General features: G+C 37.1%; 1 protein-coding gene across 1 annotated transcript in view; it reads left to right on the plus strand.

Annotated features, from left to right (window-relative positions):
• Positions 1-22848, plus strand: part of LOC127834468 (uncharacterized) — a 58778-nt gene that overhangs the window by 21449 nt on the left and 14481 nt on the right. The window contains exons 11-19 of the mRNA XM_052360324.1: positions 1207-1319; positions 2053-2244; positions 3001-3170; positions 3861-4000; positions 10429-10592; positions 11529-11649; positions 13195-13320; positions 15364-15636; positions 16024-16098. Of these exons, the coding sequence (XP_052216284.1) occupies positions 1207-1319; positions 2053-2244; positions 3001-3170; positions 3861-4000; positions 10429-10592; positions 11529-11649; positions 13195-13320; positions 15364-15636; positions 16024-16098 (1374 nt within the window). The remainder of the gene's footprint in view (positions 1-1206; positions 1320-2052; positions 2245-3000; positions 3171-3860; positions 4001-10428; positions 10593-11528; positions 11650-13194; positions 13321-15363; positions 15637-16023; positions 16099-22848) is intronic.

Here is a 22848-nt window from a genome sequence, read left to right on the forward strand (position 1 = left end):
AGTTTCAACTTACAGGGCTGAATGGGAGATTATCTCAATTTTACTTAACTAAATTAACTAAATGTTTGAGATTTATTTGGAAAAAAAAGGATTTTTATGTCTACCACCAGGGGACAAAAATATTTATAAATTGCACTCGTCCTGCAGGACAAGTGCATTAAAATTTTCACTCGTCCTGCAAACACATGCACTTGTCCTTCAAATATGTGTGAAAGAAAGATTGCAAAGGACTGATATGACAAACAAACAATGTTTCCTATATCACTGCTAAAATGCTGCTTACTTAGTTATTCATGCCAGCTGATCACAGAAGAAATGTTAACTTACTTTATTTATGAGGAACACAAAATAAATAAATGAAGACAAATTTGTTTTTTTCCTTTTTCTAATGCTTGCGTGCTTTCCATTTCGGATGGTTGAACATCGCTCCTGCCCCCTTTAAAGAACGCTCGTATGTCAGACATTTTTCAGATGAAATTCAGACTGGTTTAAAACCGTACTTCGCAGTAAAATAATTCTTTAAAAAAAATCAATACTTACAGTGAATGAAGTAAGATGGTTCCCTGTCAACATGGACACGCAAAGTTTACACCAAAAAGCCAATATTTACTCGGGACACAGTCTCGCATAACAACGCGCACCTGCTGTATGAAATTTACAATTACGATTTCCGGTTCATTCGCGATCTACTTTCGGAATAGATATGCTTTAAGAAATGATTTTATTTAATGAAAAAAAGTCTTACTGGTCAGAAAATACATATTATAACATCAGTTTTTTTTTCACTCGTCCTGTAGGACGAGAGCTTTAGGGAAATTCACTCGTCCTTTCAAGATTTCACTCGTCAATACGAGCGGACGAGTGGAATTTTTGTCCCCTGCCCACCACTATAGTGGGGGACATATAGATTTTGCCCTGTCTGTTGGTTTGTTTGTTTGTTTGTGTGTTTGCTCCAACTTTAACTTTTTGGAATGACTTTTGCAATACTGAAGATAGCAACTTCATATTTGGCATGCATGTGTATCTCATGGAGCTGCACATTTTGAGTGGTGAAAGGTCAAGGTCATCCTTCAAGGTCAAAGGTAAAATATATAGCTTCAAAGCGGCGCAAAAGGGGACATAGTGTTTCTGACAAACACATATATTAAATATATTCTTATTTCCATGTCAAAGTTGCCCCAAATTTCGAACTAAAAATCCCTGCAGGTGCTGGCTGTGGTGGGCAAACTGTCCAGGGACCATACCCTAGGGGCCAGGAACCAGTATGTGGGTCCTGGGGCTGTGCAGATCTGGGGCTCTGGTGTCACCTCAAACATAAGGTGAGCAGAAATAGACAATAGAGACAGTGTTCTGCTGTGTATTTTTATTGGAGATGTGAACATATAGTTAAATAATATTTGAATATTTGTTTTTTATTATTCATTTATATATTCTATTATAAATTTTTTAGATGTAAGATTCAAATGTTCAAACGTCTGAAACAAGGTAGTTTATCATACCTATATGCATCTTTGAAACAGCGGATGTGCCACAATAGGTGAATAGGAAACACTGTTCCAGAGAGGTATGTCTTTCCAAGACATATTGTCTTCGGGGTGTTAGCCATATATGACATGTTTGCTACATAGGCATTCCATTTTCATCACAGTTCAGCCCTACTACACCTCGCCCTTCTCAACTACTGTTCAACCTTGCACACTACTTTGGTCACATGACTGGCATGGTTCCCAATGGGGGCCAATCAGTCTGTGTGTGGCTGGGCTCATCGGGCTGAGTGCTACAGAATTCAAATGAGTTGTGCTCCAGCAAAACAGGATTTAAGTGGAGTCCTAAATTGTCCTGTTTAATCCACACAGGCTAATCAGGAACAACAATATATGCTTATATGTAATTTTGTTTGCAGGAAAATCCAGTCTAAGCAGAAATGGGTCGTTTGTGATTTCAGACTGCACAGGCTAATCAGTGAAGACACTTCACACGCATGCAAATTTCAGCTATTACATGTACCAAAATTGTATGTGACACATGTGTTGAATTTTTATTGAATTTCAGCTCAACTACACTTCACCCTCCCAGGCTGCTGTTCAACCTGGCCCACGACTCTGGTCATGTGACTGGGATGGCTTGGTGCCCAACAGGAGCGTATCAGTCTGCGTGTGGAGGGGCTCATCAGGTTACAGAGTGCTACAGGAGGCTAGGACTGCTGGCCCTGGCGTTTACTGATGGAACTGTGTGCATCTTCAGGTGAGGACTTACCGCATTAAGAGTGCATGAATAAGCTTCATTTTGGGAAAACAGGTCTTAATACATGTGAGCAAAGTGTTGTCCCAGATTGCAGACTGCACAGGTTAATCTGGGATGACACTACGCTTTTTTGATATTTTTTGTTTTAAAGGAAATCTCTTCCTATCAATTATCAGATTATCCAGTGCAGACTGCACAAGCTGATCTGAGAAAACACTTAACGTACATTCATTAACCAGTGCAGACTGCACAGGCTGATCTGAGAAAACACTTAACGTACATTCATTAAGGCAGGTTTTCTAAGTGTGACCCTCAAATATAATGTTCATAATGGTTTGTAGATTAATGGAGATTTATATATATAGATCTAGCCTGTCATGACATTTTCCTGCATTATTTGTTCATGTATATATGATTATTAAGGTAGAGTCAGTAAACCTGTAAATCAATTAAAACTGGAACGTTTATTATGCATTTATTATGGAGGAAAACAATTGTTTCATAGAATGTCACACCTGGATGCCCCTAGTGAAGGTGTATTATGGGACAACTGGGTGTAAATTGTGCCGTCTGCACAGGCTAATCAAGGATGTAACTATCCGCTTGTAGAGTATTTTTTGTTTAAAGGAAGTCTCTTCTTAGTAAAATTCAAGATAAAGGGAAGTGTCCCATGACAACACTTTATGCACATGCATTTAGCCCAGTTTTCCCTGAGTGAAGCTCATTTATTAATGCAAGATAGAAATTGTTTCATAGCATTCCAAGCCTGGATGCCCCTGGTGAGGGTGAGGTGAGGACGCTGAAGGTTGAGCCCTCTGTGACCCTGCTGGCGCACCGTGAGCCTGAACGAAGGGGCCTGACCTGCACCTGTCTGGACTGGGGACCTGTGATGATGCCAGATAGGATACTCACTGGCTACTCTGATGGTATGAAGGCTTCTCATTGGTTGTCTTGATCCACTGGCCTGATGAGGTAAATAACATTAAACGTAGAATATTCACTATCCTTACTATATTCATTAAAGCTGTTAAAGTGTAAATGATATGTCTCCAGCTAGCACAAAACTGATTTCTATTTTGTCTTAATTGCGTGAAACTGAACTGTGAATAACAAGTCATTAATCTTGAACAATGGATAAAAAACTATGTATAAACACCCATGAAAACTCCGGGTGAAACCAATTAAATCACTTCTCCTCTCTTGATACTATCCTGCACGCTGTTTAATATCTTGTTAATTGATGGCAGCTATCCAAACAATGAGTGATACACAAATGTCGGAACTCAAAATGATGCTTTGCACTTAAACTTTTTTTGAAGTTTTTAAAATAAAAATCGAATATTCAAATACATGTATGATTTTTAGATTCAAATACTCTGCAGATTTTCTTATATTAGATGATTCGTTCCCATCTGTAAACTTCACACAAATTTTCCAATTTTAGTCAAAACGATGTGAATTTCCTCAATCCCATGGGCATCGGCCCCTCTCCCAATATGGTGAGAAAAAAAACATGTGTCAATTATCTAAGTTCATGTGTATAGTCAATTCAAACTACTCTCGCATAGTCTCTCATCATGGCTTAAGTATTCCTTATTTCTTGTATGCCATTTCAGGCAGTGTGCGGCTGTTCCATCTAGTGACCGCGTCCCCCCTGCAGTGGCTGAGAACTGATCACCCCCGGCAACTGTTGCCGTGCAGCACATACCAGTTCCACTCCTCCCCTGTGAGAGCATTACGCTGGTGTGGTACTGAAGTAAGTGAATCTCAGGATTTTTAAAGTCCAGGGGGCCGTTTCAATAAACATCGTAGTACACATTTACGATACGATACATTTTTCGAAGATACATAATTGCTTAAGTCCATATCAGATGATTATAAATTTTTAGTACTTAATTAATTACATTGGCATATCAAGCGCCTTATATATTTGACGAGCATAGCGAGCTAGTTCGTCTACTTATTAAGATTACAAAATTCTCTCGTAAGTTAACATTGTCGTACGATCGTTTATGAAACGGCCCGGGGATGGCCGAGTTAATCGGATCATAAATTGATATGGCAAAAAACTGCAACAAGTAAATGATACACCATTCAAATTATAACAAAACCACTTTTTATATGTAGATGTACTGCTATAACATAAAGAATGCAACTATTTATGCTATATTTATAATTCTAACACTACACGCAACTTGTTTTCCATAGACAAAGAAGGAAATCAAATGTGGGTTATTCTGCAATAAGAAATGTAATAAATGTAGCATGTATATAAATGTAATGAAACACAAATTGTATATTTTGTGATGAGTGGCATAACCACGCCTACAAAGAATGTTATTTGTTAGGAAACGTAAATCAGAAAACATTTATATCATGTCAGCTTTTCAGTAGCATCAATAAACGTGATGTCATTAAGTTTCTACGATTTTTGTTCTCAATGAAAGTGACGTGATTTGCAAAATATTTATGAATGAAAAGGACGTCATATGTTTGAAAAATTCAATGACGTCACTTAATAGTCAACTTTGTGCTAAGAAGGGTGGAGTATTGAAAAATATAGTTCACGTCCAAAAGCTTGTACCAAATCAATCAGAATCGTGTTAGAATCGAAATAATATTTTTCTATGATGGTTTGTTGTTGAATAACCCACAGTAAGGAGTATGGATGGGTGTTATCAAAGCACTCGTGCTTTGCACTCCTGATTTAATTCCTACGCATCTATACTCCTTACTCTTGGTTGTTTAATTAACAAGCCATGCTGTGGGAAAAAGGTGCTTAATGCATGTGGGTAAAGTGTCTTTCCAGATTAGTCTGTGCAGTCAACACAGGTCAATCAGGGATGACACTTTCTGCTTAAACTGGATTTTTGTTTAGAACAAACCTCCTTTAAACTTAAAATTCCGTAAAATCTTAAAGTATCATCCCTGATTAGCATGTGTGGACGGCACAGGCTACTCTGGCATACACTTTAAGCACATGCGATTTGCCCCAATTTTTCAGAGAGCGGCTCATATGCATTGGTAGTTCCTCTTATGTTACCAACTACTTGAGCCAACAGGAATATTATTCACGGATTGTCAGAATGAAAATTTTCTAACTTTTTCTCAAATGATGAAAAATGAACAAACAAGAAAACTTTACAGGGAGCGAAATAACAGTAATGATGTAGACTTGTACTGAAAATAAATTGTTTTTTATTAGTAATCATCATTAGAAATTGATAAAAAAAAGCCTTACAAAAACAGAAGGATTACAAAATTTGGAGTGCTACTGTTATTGTTTTTATATAAATATTTTGTGACATTGCGTGGATAGCTTATTAGTCCCCTACTGGTTTCACCGGAGGGGACTTATGGTTTGCGCTCCTTCTGTCAGTCTTTCAGTCTGTCTGTCTGTCTGTCTGTCCATCACACTTTTCTGGATCCTGCAATAACTTTAAAAGTTCTTATTTTTTCATGAAACTTGAAACATGGATAGATGGCAATATGGACATTATGCACGTCATTTCATTTTGTTCCTATGTCAAGAATTCTGGTTGCTATGGCAACAAATTGACTAGAAATACTGCTGAAAATGGTGTTTTTTTCTGGATCCTACGATAACTTTTTAAGTTCTTAACATTTTGTCATGAAACTTGAAACATGGATAGATGGCAATATGGACATTATGCACGTTATTTCATTTTGTTCCTACGTCAAAAATTTTGGTTGCTATGGCAACAAATATACTAGAAATACTGCTGAAAATGGTGGTTTTCTGGACCCTGCGATAACTTTAAAAGGTCTTAATATTTTTTCATGAAACTTGGAACATGGATAGATGGCAAAATGGCCATTATGCACGTCAATTTATTTTGTTCCACCGTCTAAAATTCTGGTTGCTATGGCAACAAATAGACTAGAAATACTGCTGAAAATGGTGGTTTTCTGGATCCTGCGATAACATTTTAAGTTTTTAATATTTTTTAATGAAACTTGGAACATGGCTAGATGGCAATATGGACATTATGCACGTCATTTAATTTTGTTCCTACGTAAAAAATTCTCGTTGCAATGGCAACAAATAAAAAAAATATTCTGACAGTGGTGGAATTTCTGACAATGGTGGAGCCGGTAGGGGACTTTTATTGCTTGGCAATAGTCTTGTTTGAATTTAATTGCCTTCAAGACAAAGTAACGATACCAGATGGTTGCATGGTACACAGGGGATAGCGTTTTAAATCCAGTTGGCATTGGCGTCTGTACCTAGGTGGGGTAAACCTATTGTGTATGCTCCCCAGAGAAATTTTCGGGGGAGCATATAGTTGCGCTTTGTCCTCCTTTTCCGTCCTCCTGCTCCTTAAGGAAGGAAGGACAGAAGGAAGGGGAGGAAGGCGTAAGGGGAAGGAAGGAAGGAAGGAAGGAGGAGGAAAGGACAGGCCTTCAAGAAGGAAGCTTCCTTTCTTTGAAGGGGAAATCCTTCCTTTAGTCTTGCCACCTGTTTCACCTTCTTCATGCACAAGAAAGGCAGTCACTACACCTCCCTCCTCCCTCCTCCTCCCTCTTCAAACTCCCTCCCTCCCTCCTCCCTCCTCCTTCCTTCCTTCCTTCCTTCCGTCCTTCCTTCCTTCCTTCCTTCCGTCACACTTTTGTTACAGTTTCTCATAGCACCTTCAATACTTTACCGATCTCTCTCATATTTGGCATGTAGGTACCTTGCATGAACCTCTACCTTTTGATGAGGTTTGAGGTCACTGGGGTCAAGGTCACCGAGGCTAATAAAAGATTTTTTTATGTGGTTATTAACACATAGATTGACAAAGTGCATCATCGGGGAGCATCCATCAATTTCACTGATATTCTTGTTTAATTTCTTTTTCTTTCTTAAATTCTCTTGTTGTATTACATTTGAAGTCTTTAGTATGAATGTTTTTGTTGTATTACATTTGAAGTCTTTAGTATGAATGTTAAATTTTGCCAGTTAAAGCCATTTATGACAAACTTAAAAAAAATGCCAAAATCTGAACAAATTCTTTTAATTTAGTTCTGGTTTAAATATTATAAAGGAATTCAGGACTGCTGGTTAATAATCGTGACTCTTAGAAATTAGCTTTTATCTACTATTTACATGATAATATAAAAGCAGTTTGGTTGAGCTAATTTCTAATTGGCTCATAGTGAAATTTCTTTAACGGTAACATATCATAAAATATCATATAAACTTGGTTTATTAATCCAAAAACAAGTACATTGTGATGTTTGTGATATTTGAATTATCCAAATCCTTTAACAACTAAGTAAGTGTTAATACATTCCAGCACAAATCTGGAATTCTGAATGTTCTGCTTTTCATGTGGATAATGATACATAACAAGAAAAAATCTAAATGGAATGGAATGATTTATTTAGCTCACGTGAGCACAATGTGCTCATGGTGAGCTTTGGTGATCGCCTTATTCCGTTGTCCATCGTGCGTTGTGCATGGTGCAGTGTCAACATTAGCCCAGTTAACAATCTAGAGGCCACATTTATGGTCTAATCAGCATGAAATTTGGTCAGAAGATTTGTGCCAATAAAGAAATGCAAAATGGTTCCGGTTGGTTGAAAAACATGGCCGCTAGGGGGCGGCAGATTTTTCCTGATATGGCTAAAGTAAAACCTTGTTTACACTCTAGAGGCCAAATTTATCGAATTTATTGTCCGATCATCATAAAACTTGGTCAGAAGATTTGTCCCAATGATATTTTGGACGAGTATGAAAATGGTTCGGGTTGGATGAAAAACATGACCACCAGGGTTAGGGGGGGTGGGGGTGGGTATTTTTTATTTTATGGCTATAGTAAAAACTTGTTAACACTCTAAAACATTTATTGTCCAATCTTAAAAAAAAATCAGTAAGAATATATTTTTAAACCCCCATTACCATTGGTAATGGGGGCTATATAGGAATCACTTTGTCGGTCAGTTGGTCGGTCTGTCCCAAAATTTCATCTGATCTTCACCAAACTTGGTCAGAAGTTGTATCTAGATGATGTCTAGGTCAAATTTGAATATGGGTCATGCCAGGTCAAAAACTAGGTCACGGGGTCAATAAGTGTGTTTTTAATTGAAAGTTTGTCTGGACCATAACTATGTCATTTATCATTAGATTTTAAAATGACTTGGTACATCTGTTCACCATCATGGGACGGTGTGTCGTGTGAAAAAAGTACGTCGATATCTCAAAGGTCAAGGTCAAACTTGGAGTTCAAAAGTCAAATGCTTGTCCGGGCCATAACTTTGTCATTTTTGGTGAGATTTTAAAATCATTTGGGAAATGTGTTCGTCATCATTGGAAGGTGTGTCGCGCGAAAGAATAACGTCGATATCTTCAAGGTCAAGGTCACACTTTGAGTATAACGATCATAAATGAGCTTGTCCGGACCATAACTATGTCATTCATTGTAAGATTTAAAAATGATTTGGCACATTTGTTCACCATCATTGGACAGTGTGTTGCACAAAAAAAAGATCTCCAAGGTCAAGGTCACACTTAAAGTTCAAAGGTCAAAAATGGCCATAAATGAGCTTGTCCGGGCCATAACTATGTAGTTCATTGTGAGAATTTAAAATCATTTGGCACATTTGTTCACCATCATTGGATGGTGTGTCACGTGAAAGAATAACGTCCATATCTCCAAAGTTAAGGTCACACTTTTAGTTTGAAGGTCAAAAATGGCCATAAATGAGCTTGTCCGGGCCATAACTATTTGGTTCATTGTGAATCATTTGGCACATGTGTTCACCATCATTGGACAGTGTGTCGTGCGAAAGAATCACGTTGATATCTCCAAGGTCAAGGTTACACTTTGAGTTCAAAAGTCAATAATGGCCATTAATGAGCTTGTCCGGGCCATAACTATGTCGTTCATTGTGAGATTTAAAAATCATTTGGCACATGTGTTCACCATCATTGGATGGTGTGTTTGGCGAAAGAATTACTAAGATATCTCCAAGGTCAAGGTCACTATTTGAGTTCAAAGGTCAAAAATGGCCATAAATGAGCTTGTCCGGGCTATAACTATATCGTTCATTGTGATATTTTAAAATCATTTGGCACATTTGTTCAGCATCAGTGGACGGTGTGTCGCGTGAAAGAATTACGTCAATATCTCCAAGGTAAGGTCACACTTTTAGTTCAAAGGTCAAAAATGGCAATAAATGATTTTGTCCTGGCCATAACTATGTCATTCATAGTGAGATTTTAAAATGACTCTGTACATTAATTTTGTTCACAGTTATTGGACGGCATGTCATGTGAAAGAATTCAAGAGTTCAAAGGTCAAAATGGCTATAAATGATAATGGTATAATAATTTTTAAAAATCCCCATAAATTAGATTCTCTTGTTTTGTGAAGAGAGCATGCAAAATAGTCTTTGTCAATGCGGCACGTGGGGGTATACGTCACGTCTGTGACAAAGCTCTAGTTTAATGATATCTTGATGAGTTAGAAAATCGTGCCGGTCTGTTGAAAAACATGGCCTTTTGGGGGCTGGGAATTTATCCTAATATGGCTATTGTAAAATCTTGTTAGCTATCTTAATGTAACATTTATAGTTAACTCTTCATGAAACTTGGTCATAACATTTGTCAGTTCCTTTTTATCTCAGGTAAGCACTGCTATCCTTAAAGAATCTGATTTGTTATGCTATTATTTCTAATATATGAGTCTGGGTCTGGTAAAGTCGGGCTTAATGCATGTGTGTGAAGTGTCTTCCTGGATCAGCTTTTGCAGTCTGCTGAGGTTATCAGAGACTTCCCTTGTACCCTAACTGGATTTATGCTAAGAAGATGCTTCCTTTGAACGAAAAATGCAATAAAAGCGGAAAGTGTCTGACTGCAGAGGCTTATCTAGGACAACACTTCAGGCACTTATTTTAAACCTTTCCCACTCAGAAGCAAAGAGAAAATGGCTATGTGCAAACAGCATGAAACCAGAACAGCCTGCGAATAACTTGCAGCCTGTTCATGTTTTATGCTGTTTGATGCTAATCAGTAACTTAGGGTTGGAAATGAAGCCTTTAAATCTTGAAACGAGTAAGGAAGGTCTTCAATTAAATATGACTTTCTTAGAGACTACTAATGCCTAAAAATACATTTTATTAGTGACAAAGGGTTAAACATGTGTGAGCGAGGCTAAAATGTAGTTTTATTTCTCTAAGGAGCACAAGGTGGCTTCCACTGCTGACAAATTCGACACGATATTCCGTGACCTTGAGAATCCATGTTTCCCGCAGAGTGATGTTGACAGCGTCTTCATGGCGACCTCTATGGCATCCGCATACTTCTATAATGGAATCTTCATTGCATCCGATGATAATTATGGGTGAGCCACAGCTTTAGTACTTTACATTGTAGATACAGACTTTGGCCCATTAGAAGTCCATAAGCAAAATCATCAATTGAAGACCTTTGTTTATAGATTGAAGTTTTAAAGGTTTAATTTCCAACCCTAAGATACAGATGAGCAGCAAAGGGCATCAAACCTGAAAGGACTGCAAGTTACTCACCGGCTGGTCTGGTTTTATGCTGGTTGCCTATAGCCATTTTCACTTTGCTTCTAAGCAGGAAAGGGTCAATGTGTATTTTCATTTACTTCATTGTTTACAAAAAATTAACTGTAATTAATATTTTTGTAAATGTTACAGTTTTTGCATATTATTTAAGTACATTAATAAACAACCTGACAATTTTTTTTTATTCATTTGCAATCTTATTTAATTTGCCATGGAAATTCAAAGGAGCATTTTCTAACAAATCTAGCTATAATCTTGATTGATACAAAATCTGAAAACTTTTGTCTTATCCCATTTTATTTTATTTCTCTTTTATACATTAAACTGATTCAACAAATTCTTGATTACTTAACCTTTATGACTAAAGTAAATAATCAAAACAAAACCATTGAACAATTTGATTTACTGAAGCTACATTTGTATGTTTTGTACACTACATTTATTGCAAGCTCTCTTAGGCTTAAAACTGAACAAACCAATGTTTTATGAATTTGCATAAATTAGCTACAAAAAATCTTAGTATTTTTTTATGTTTTACTATATGTATTAACAATCATGATTATCAATAGATAATGTTACCAGCGTGATATGTTTCGCTGTTTAAGCAGTTCATTGTGGTATGTTTTACTGTTTTAGCACTACATGTGTGATGAACTATTTAAGCAGTACATTTCAATTTTCTAATATGTTCCTTTAAATCACTAAAAAACATGAAATTAAAAGGTTGTTCTCATTAAATGTTTCAGACTAAACACAAATCGTGCTCGCTATTTGAAGTGTCGCACCCTAATGTATCAAGGAACTCCACTGAAACGGACAGACGAGTCGTATTCCTACTACCTCTCAAATCAACATTGTGCAATCTGGGTACAGTATAAGGCTTTTTAAAATTGTCCAATCTGGAAACAGTATAAAGCTTTAAATGGTCAAATATGGGTACAGTATAAGTCTTTAAAATGGTCCAATCTGGGTACAGTATGAAGCTTTAAAATGGTTTAATCTGGGTACAGGATAAAGCTTTTTAAAATTGTCCTACCTGGGTACAGTATAAGTCTTTAAAATTGTCCAATCTGGACACAGTGGAAAGCTTTAAAATTTTCGAGTCTGGGTACAGTATAAGACTATACAATTGTCCAATCTGGGTGCAGTATAAAGCTGTTAAATGGTCCAATCTGGGTACATGATAAGGATTTTAACTTTTGCTATCTGGGTATTGTATAAAGCTTTAACATTGTCCTATCTGGGTACAGTACATAGCTTTAAAATTGTCCAATTTTTTTGCAGTATAAAACTTCTAAATTGTTCAATCTGGGTACAGTATAAGGCTTTAAAATTATCCAATCTGGGTGCAGTATAAGGCTTTAAAATTGTCCAATCTGGGTGCAGTATAAAGCTTTACAATTGTCCAATCAGGGTACAGGATAAGGCTTTAAAATTGTCGTATCAGGGTGCATGATAAGGCTTTAAAATTTTTAAATCATGGAACGGGATAAGGCTTTAAATGTTCCAGTCAGGGTGCAGGATAAGGCTTTAAAATTGTCTAATCAGGGTACATTATAAGTCTTTAAAATAGTGCAATCTGGGTACAGTATAAGGCTTTAACATTTTGTAATATGTGTAAAGTATAAGACTTTTAAATTGTCTAATCTGGGTATATTATAATTCTCCAATTAGAGTACAGGTTAAGGCTTTAAATTTGACCAATTAGGATGCAAGATAAGGCTTTAAAATTGTCCAATCAAGGCTCAGGATAAGCCTTTAAAATTGTCCAATCAAGGCTCAGGATATTTCAAATGATGATTTCAAATAATTGAGCCACGTTCTGTGAAAAACTGGGCTTAAGGCATGTGCTTAAATTCTCGTCCCAGATAAGCATGTGCAGTGTGCACAGGCTAATCACAGCCAACACTTTCTCTTTTTATGCCCCTGGTAGGGTGGCATATAGCATTTGAACTGTTTGTCCGTCCGTCAGTCAGTCCATCTGAAAACTTTTAACATTGGCCATAACTTTTGCAATATTGAAGATAGCAACTTGATATTTGGCATGCATGTGTATCTCATAGAGCTGCACATTTTTAGTGGTGAAAGGTCAAGGTCACTTCAAGGTCAAAGGTAAAAAAAAAACAAATCTCAGGGAAGTAATAAGCTTTAAAGTGAGATAATTTTCTGTACCTGCCAATTGATATTTAAAAAAAATATCAAAGCAGCGCAATAGGGGGCATTGTGTTTCTGACAAACACATCTCTTGCTATGGGATTAAAGGAGGTCTCTTTTTAACAAAATCCAGTTTAGACTTAAAGTATTATCCATTATCAGCCTGTGCAAAAGTCTTGGACAACACCTTACACCAAAGCATTAAGCCCAGTTTTTGCAGAACAAGGCTCAATTTATAACATAATATTATGTCTGCAGGATATCAGCGTGTCCAACTGGCTGAACTTTGGGATCATGTGTGATGACCTGGGGCGTGTGATGGGCATTCCAATGAGAGACCTCCTGAAGATGCCTGTGGACACCAAGACATACAGACAGAGACAGGTAAGTGTGTGTGGACTCCCAATACATACAAACAGAGACTGCTAGGTGTGTGTAGACATCAAGACATACAAACAGAGACTGGTAGGTGTGTGGACACCAAGACATACAAACAGAGAGTGGTAGGTATGTGTGGACACAAAGACAAACAGACAGAGACTGGTAGGTGTGTGTGGACACCAAGACATACAAACAGAGACTGGAAGGTGTGTGGACACCAAGACATACAGACACAGATTGGTAGGTGTGTGGACACCAAGACATACAGACAGAGAGTGGTAGGTGTGTGTGGACACAAAGACATACAGACAGAGACTGGTAGGTGTGTGGACACCAAGACATACAGACAGAGACTGGTAGGTATGTGTGGACACCAAGGCATACAAACAGAGACTGGTAGGTGTGTGTGGACACCAAGACATACAGACAGAGATTGGTAGGTGTGTGGACACCAAGACATACAAACAGAGACTGGTAGGTGTGTGGACACCAAGACATACACACAGAGACTGGTAGGTGTGTGGACACCAAGACATACAAACAGAGACTGGTAGGTGTGTGGACACCAAGACATAAAAACAGAGACTGGTAGGTGTGTGAGGACACGAAGACATACAGACAGAGACTGGTAGGTGTGTGTGGACACCAAGACATACAAACAGAGACTGGTAGGTGTATGTGGACACCAAGACATACAAACAGAGACTGGTGTGTTTGTGTGGACACCAAGACATACAAACAGAGACTGGTAGGTGTGTGGACACCAAGACATACAAACAGATACTGGTAGGTGTGTGTTGACACCCAAGACATACAAACAGAGACTGGAAGGTGTGTGTGGACACCAAGACATACAAACAGAGACTGGTAGGTGTGTGGACACCAAGACATACAAACAGAGACTGGTAGGTGTGTAGGAAAGGCGTACAAACAGAGACTGGTAGGTATGTGGACACCAAGACATACAAACAGAGACTGGTAGGTGTGTGTGGACACCAAGACATACGAACAGAGACAGGTAGGTGTGTGTGGACACCAAGACATACAAACAGAGACTGGTAGGTGTGTGTGGACACCAAGACATACAAACAGAGACAGGTAGGTGTGTGTGGACACCAAGACATACAAGCAGAGACTGGTAGGTGTGTGTGAACACCAACACATACAAGCAGAGACTGGTAGGTGTGTATGGACACCAAGACATACAAGCAGAGACTGGTAGGTGTGTGGACACCAAGACATACAGACAGAGATTGGTAGGTGTGTGGACAACAAGACATACAAACAGAGACTTGTAGGTGTGTGTGGACACCAAGACATACAAACAGATACTGTTAGGTGTGTGGACACCAAGACATACAAACAGAGACTGGTAGGTGTATGGACACCAAGACATACAAACAGAGACTGGTAGGTGTGTGAGTACATGAAGACATACAAACAGAGACTGGTTGGTGTGTGTGGATAACATCTGGATCCATTAAGGATGTTACAAAGTACTGCTGGATCAGAGCGTGCTTAATTCAATTACGATTTAGACTGGACCAAAACACAATAAAATGAGCATTGCTCTCGTAAAAAGATATGACACACTTAGTTATTTTACAACCAATTACAATAATGTTAATACTGACTTAACATTATAACACAACACTTGTTTTAAAAAATGAAACATTTTAGTTCAGTATGTTTTGTTTTGTTTTGAGTTGAATTGTTGAATCAAACTTAAAAACTGTAGTCAGGAATTTTACAAATAAGCACTTGTCCATTGAAAACGCGTACATGCTCTTCCAAACAACTAAAATCACCTTGCACCAGCCGCCTTTAATGATGTATATGCTTTTTTTTTTTTGCTTATCAGTGACGTCATTTGATCTTCGTCATGTGATAATGGGTCGTACGCTATATGCATAGGCTGGTCAGGAACTTGATTGTGCAGGCGAGCTTGGAGCTATGTTGGCCGCATATGGTTTAAGACCCATTTTTGCATGATGTGGCTCACTTTGTATTTTGAGTGTGCTAAACATGCTTATCTTTTAATTGCAGCAACTGGTTTCTACTGAAAAGAAGTACTCAAAGCATTTGCCAGAAAGTGTCTCTAACTTAAACTCCACCCATTCTGCACCGGACCAATCAAATTCAGACTCATTGGGCACCTGTGTTGAAACAAACCAATCAGAATTGAGCAAACAGTCAACAGAACAAAGGTCCAAGTCAGATCCTAAGAAACGAACAAGAAACAAAGTACAGTGCACAGAAATCAGTATTACTGACAAGCAGGACTTGCTAGTGTTCACAGACCACAATCAGATACGCAAAGTAGGTGGATTGCTGTTATTTTGCACCACTTATTCTATTATAATATATTATGAAACAGGGTGACAAATCTGCAGTTAACATGTAGGCATATCATTTATGTATCAGTAATGAATATTATATACAATTATTTATAGAAAAGACTATGGACTCCTTTTATGTTCATATCTTATAGATTTAGTTTTGATGCATGTCACTGGTCATCTTTGTAAATCATCATAAATTAGTGAAAATTAATAGCAGTAAGTGTTAAAGGCAACACTCTTATTTACACTCAATATTGAATTTGTATGTGTATAAAATGTAACACTTATAAGGAAGTTTTACAAATTGACATACATCTTTAATTATTTTACATGGTGTACAACCCAGACTCTAATGTATTTACAGCAAGCTGTACCTGATGAACCTTCGACAGACCGGAACCAGAGGTTTGAGGCTCTCTCAGATGTGGCCTTAAGAGCAGTATGTACTGGCAACATTTGAATTAAATTACGTTAGAAGCGTACATCATGCTTTGTGCAACCATTTTGTTGACTTGATAATATTGTTACAACGTAAAAAAGTGTTGATTTTTTGCAAAAGTCTAGCCATTAATTTTCTTGTCCAGATTTATAAATCGCAAACATTATGCACTTGCATATTTAACACTTATGTACCTTGCCTGTCTGCTTTCCTTCTTGTATTTATATACAAAAATATGTTTTCTTATTGCTAATTGACTGAGATTTACAATATTCAAATATTTCCAATATTCAGGCAGTCTATACCTGAAGTTAAACACATTTTTTTATGCTCCCCCAATTTTTTTGGTGGGGAGCATATAGTCGCCGCTTCGTCTGTCTGTCCGTGTGTCCGTCCGTCCATGCACAATTTTTGTCTGGGCTATTTCTCAGCAATTAATGACCGGAATTCAATGAAACTTTATGGGAAACTTTACTACTAAGAGGAGATGTGCATATTATCAGCGGGTTCTGGTCGGATAATTTTTCACAGAATTATGGCCCTTTGAAATTTTCCATTAACTGTACCTATAGTGCAATTCTTGTCCGGGCTATTTCTCAGCAACTCGTGACCAGAATTCAATAAAACTTTATGGGAAGCTTCACTACCAAGAGGAGATGTGCATTTTATCAGCGGGTTCTGGTCGGATGATTTTTCACAGAGTTATGGCCCTTTGAAATTTTCTATAAAAAAATATTGTCCTCCCAACTACTGTGCCCTCAAGACGTTTCCTTTTATCTGAATATAAAGTGCAATATTGTGACAAAAAAAACTTTGGGGAGAATCACCCGTCTCAGACGGTTTCTTGTTTTTCATTGAAACAATAAATACCAGACATTGTACTGGGCTTATAATATATAGACAAGTAAAATACTAATAAGGTGCACTTTAAAATGCATATTGTCATTCCCGAAAAAAGTTATGTTGCCTGAAATGGCTTTGGCCAGAAATATTTCTTCAGATTGATTAACCCTTTACCACTAAGATACATATTTTTACGCATTTAAAGTCCCTTCAAAAGTTAAATTTAAATAAAGACATTTCTTTCTAGATTCCAGTTTTAAAGGCTTCATTTCCAACCCTGAGATAATGATGAGCAGCAAACAGCATAACACCTGAACAAACTGCGAGTTTCCCGCAGGCTATTCTGGCTTTATGCTGTTTGCACATTTGACAATATTATTATATCTGACCACTTTTGCTTTTGAGTGGGACAGGGTTAAGTACACAGTTGACAATATTATTATGTCTGACCACTTTTGCTTCTGAGTGGGAAAGGGTTAAGAACACAATTGAAAATATTATTATATCTGACCACTTTTGCTTCTGAGTGGGAAAGGGTTAAGTACACAATTGACAATTTTATTGTATATGACCACTTTTGCTTCTGAGTGGGAAAGGTTTAAGTTCACAATTGACAATTTTATTATATCTGACCACTTTTGCTTCTGAGTGGGAAAGGGTTAGGTACACAATTGACAATATTGATATATCTGACAACGTTTGCTTCTGAATGGGAAAGGGTTAAGTACCCAATTGACAATATTGATAAATCTGACCACTTTTGCTTCTGAGTGGGAAAGGGTTAAGTACACAATTGACAATATTGATATATCTGACCACGTTTGCTTCTGAGTGGGAAAGGGTTAAGTACACAATTGACAATATTGATAAATCTGACCACTTTTGCTTCTGAGTGGGAAAGGGTTAAGTACACAATTGACAATATTGATATATCTGACCATGTTTGCTTCTGAGTGGGAAAGGGTTAAGTACACAATTGACAATATTGATATATCTGACCACTAATGCCTCTGAATGGGAAAGGGTTAAGTACACAATTGACAATATTGATAAATTGACCACTTTTGCCTCTGAGTGGGAAAGGGTCAAGTACACAATTGACAATATAATTATATCTGACCACTTTTGCTTCTGAGTGGGAAAGGGTTAAGTACACAATTGACAATATTGATAAATCTGACCACTTTTGCCTCTGAGTGGGAAAGGGTTTAGTACACAATTGACAATATTGATAAATCTGACCACTTTTGCTTCTGAGTGGGAAAGGGTTAAGTACACAATTGACAATATTGATAAATCTGACCACTTTTGCTTCTGAGTGGGAAAGGGTTAAGTACACAATTGACAATATTGATATATCTGACCATGTTTGCTTCTGAGTGGGAAAAGGTTAAGTACACAATTGACTATATTGATATATCTGACCACTTTTGCCTCTGAGTGGGAAAGGGTTAAGTACACAATTGACAATATTGATATATCTGACCTCTTTTGCCTCTGAGTGGGAAAGGGTTAAGTACACAATTGACAATATTGATAAATCTGACCACTTTTGCTTCTGAGTGGGAAAGGGTTAAGTACACAATTGACAATATTGATAAATCTGAGCACTTTTGCTTCTGAGTGGGAAAGGGTTAAGTACACAATTGACAATATTGATAAATCTGACCACTTTTGCTTCTGAGTGGGAAAGGGTTAAGTACACAATTGACAATATTGATAAATCTGACCACTTTTGCTTCTGAGTGGGAAAGAGTTAAGTACACAATTGACAATATTGATATATCTGACCACGTTTGCATCTGAGTGGGAAAGGGTTAAGTACACAATTGAAAATATTGATATATCTGACCACTTTTGCCTCTGAATGGGAAAGGGTTAAGTTACACAATTGACAATATTGATAAATCTAACCACTTTTGCTTCTGAGTGGGAAAGGGTTAAATACACAATTGACAATATTGATATATCAGACCATGTTTGCTTCTGAGTGGGAAAGGGTTAAGTACACAATTGACAATATTGATAAATCTGACTTCTTTTGCCTCTGAATGGGAAAGGGTTAAGTACACAATTGACAATATTTATAAATCTGACCACGTTTGCTTCTGAGTGGGAAAGGGTTAAGTACACAATTGACAATATTGATATATCTGACCACTTTTGCTTCTAAGTGGGAAAGGGTTAAGTACACAATTGACAATATTGATATATCTGACCATGTTTGCTTCTGAGTGGAAAAGGGTTAAGTACACAATTGACAATATTGATAAATCTGACCACTTTTGCGTCTGAGTGGGAAAGGGTTAAGTACACAATTGACAATATTGATATATCAGACCATGTTTGCTTCTGTGTGGGAAAGGGTTAAGTACACAATTGACAATATTGATAAATCTGACTTCTTTTGCCTCTGAATGGGAAAGGGTTAAGTACACAATTGACAATATTGATAAATTGACCACTTTTGCCTCTGAGTGGGAAAGGGTCAAGTACACAATTGACAATATTATTATATCTGACCACTTTTGCTTCTGAGTGGGAAAGGGTTAAGTACACAATTGACAATATTGATATATCTGACCACTTTTGCTTCTGAATGGGAAAGTGTTAAGTACACAATTGACAATATTGATAAATCTGACCACTTTTGCTTCTGAGTGGGAAAGGGTTAAGTACACAATTGACAATATTGATATATCTGACCATGTTTGCTTCTGAGTGGAAAAGGGTTAAGTACACAATTGACAATATTGATAAATCTGACCACTTTTGCGTCTGAGTGGGAAAGGGTTAAGTACACAATTGACAATATTGATATATCAGACCATGTTTGCTTCTGAGTGGGAAAGGGTTAAGTACACAATTGACAATATTGATAAATCTGACTTCTTTTGCCTCTGAATGGGAAAGGGTTAAGTACACAATTGACAATATTTATAAATCTGACCACGTTTGCTTCTGAGTGGGAAAGGGTTAAGTACACAATTGACAATATTGATATATCTGACCACTTTTGCTTCTAAGTGGGAAAGGGTTAAGTACACAATTGACAACATTATTATATCTTACCACGTTTGCTTCTAAGTGGGAAAGGGTTAAGTACACAATTGACAATATTGATAAATCTGACCTCCTTTGCCTCTGAGTGGGAAAGGGTTAAGTACACAATTGACAATATTGATATAACTGACCACTTTTGCCTCTGAATGGGAAAGGGTTAAGTACACAATTGACAATATTGATAAATCTGAGCATTTTTGCCTCTGAGTGGGAAAAGGTTAAGTACACAGTTGACAATATTGATATATATCTGATCATGTTTGCTTCTGAGTGGGAAAGGGTTAAGTACACAATTGAAAATATTGATATATCTGACCACTTTTGCCTCTGAGTGGGAAAGGGTTAAGTTACACAATTGACAATATTGATAAATCTAACCACTTTTGCTTCTGAGTGGGAAAGGGTTAAGTACACAATTGACAATATATTTATATATTACCACGTTTGCTTCTGAGTGGGAAAGGGTTAATTACACAATTGACAATATTGATAAATCTGACCTCCTTTGCCTCTGAGTGGGAAAGGGTTAAGTACACAATTGACAATATTTATAAATCTGACCTATTTTGCCTCTGAGTGGGAAAGGGTTAAGTACACAATTAACAATATTGATAAATCTGAGCACTTTTGCCTCTGAGTGGGAAAAGGTTAAGTACACAGTTGACAATATTGATATATATATCTGATCACTTTTGCTTCTGAGTGGGAAAGGGTTAAGTACACAATTGACAAAATAGATATATCTGAGCACTTTTGCTTCTGAGTGGGAAAGGGTTAAGTACACAGTTGACAATATTGATATATCTGATCATGTTTGCCTCTGAGTGGGAAAGGGTTAAGTACACAATTGACAATATTGATATATCTGACAACGTTTGCTTCTGAATGGGAAAGGGTTAAGTACACAATTGACAATATTGATAAATCTGACCACTTTTGCTTCTGAGTGGGAAAGGGTTAAGTACACAATTGACAATATTGATAAATCTGACCACGTTTGCTTCTGAGTGGGAAAGGGTTAAGTACACAATTGACAACATTATTATATCTTACCACGTTTGCTTCTGAGTGGGAAAGGGTTAAGTACACAATTGACAATATTGATAAATCTGACCTCCTTTGCCTCTGAGTGGGAAAGGGTTAAGTACACAATTGACAATATTGATATATCTGACCACTTTTGCCTCTGAATGGGAAAGGGTTAAGTACACAATTGACAATATTGATAAATCTGAGCACTTTTGCCTCTGAGTGGGAAAAGGTTAAGTACACAGTTGACAATATTGATATATATCTGATCACTTTTGCTTCTGAGTGGGAAAGGGTTAAGTACACAATTTACAAAATAGATATATCTGAGCACTTTTACTTCTGAGTGGGAAAGGGTTAAGTACACAGTTGACAATATTGATATATCTGATCATGTTTGCCTCTGAGTGGGAAAGGGTTAAGTACACAATTGACAGTATTGAAATATCTGACCTCCTTTGGTTCTGAGTGGGAAAGGGTTAAGTACACAATTGGCAATATTGATTTATCTGACCACTTTTGCTTCTGAGTGGGAAAGGGTTAAGTACACAATTGACAATATTATTATATCTGACCACTTTTGCCTCTGAGTGGAACAGGTTTAAGTACACAATCAACAATATTATTATATCTGACCTAATTTGCTTTTGAGTGGGACAGGGTTAAGTACACAGTTGACAATATTGATATATCTGACCACTTTTGCTTCTGAGTGGGGAAGGGTTAAGTACACAATTGACAATATTGATATATATCTGATCACTTTTGCCTCTGAGTGGGAAAGGGTTAAGTACACAATTGACAATATTGAGATATCTGACCTCTTTTGCTTCTGAGTGGGAATGGGTTAAGTACACAATTGACAATATTGATATATCTGACCACTTTTGCTTCTGAATGGGAAAGTGTTAAGTACACAATTGACAATATTGATAAATCTGACCACTTTTGCTTCTGAGTGGGAAAGGGTTAAGTACACAATTGACAATATTGATATATCTGACCATGTTTGCTTCTGAGTGGAAAAGGGTTAAGTACACAATTGACAATATTGATAAATCTGACCACTTTTGCGTCTGAGTGGGAAAGGGTTAAGTACACAATTGACAATATTGATATATCAGACCATGTTTGCTTCTGTGTGGGAAAGGGTTAAGTACACAATTGACAATATTGATAAATCTGACTTCTTTTGCCTCTGAATGGGAAAGGGTTAAGTACACAATTGACAATATTGATAAATTGACCACTTTTGCCTCTGAGTGGGAAAGGGTCAAGTACACAATTGACAATATTATTATATCTGACCACTTTTGCTTCTGAGTGGGAAAGGGTTAAGTACACAATTGACAATATTGATATATCTGACCACTTTTGCTTCTGAATGGGAAAGTGTTAAGTACACAATTGACAATATTGATAAATCTGACCACTTTTGCTTCTGAGTGGGAAAGGGTTAAGTACACAATTGACAATATTGATATATCTGACCATGTTTGCTTCTGAGTGGAAAAGGGTTAAGTACACAATTGACAATATTGATAAATCTGACCACTTTTGCGTCTGAGTGGGAAAGGGTTAAGTACACAATTGACAATATTGATATATCAGACCATGTTTGCTTCTGAGTGGGAAAGGGTTAAGTACACAATTGACAATATTGATAAATCTGACTTCTTTTGCCTCTGAATGGGAAAGGGTTAAGTACACAATTGACAATATTTATAAATCTGACCACGTTTGCTTCTGAGTGGGAAAGGGTTAAGTACACAATTGACAATATTGATATATCTGACCACTTTTGCTTCTAAGTGG

Source organism: Dreissena polymorpha, chromosome 6 (assembly GCF_020536995.1).
Source record: "Dreissena polymorpha isolate Duluth1 chromosome 6, UMN_Dpol_1.0, whole genome shotgun sequence".
Taxonomy (NCBI): Eukaryota; Metazoa; Mollusca; class Bivalvia; order Myida; family Dreissenidae; genus Dreissena; species Dreissena polymorpha.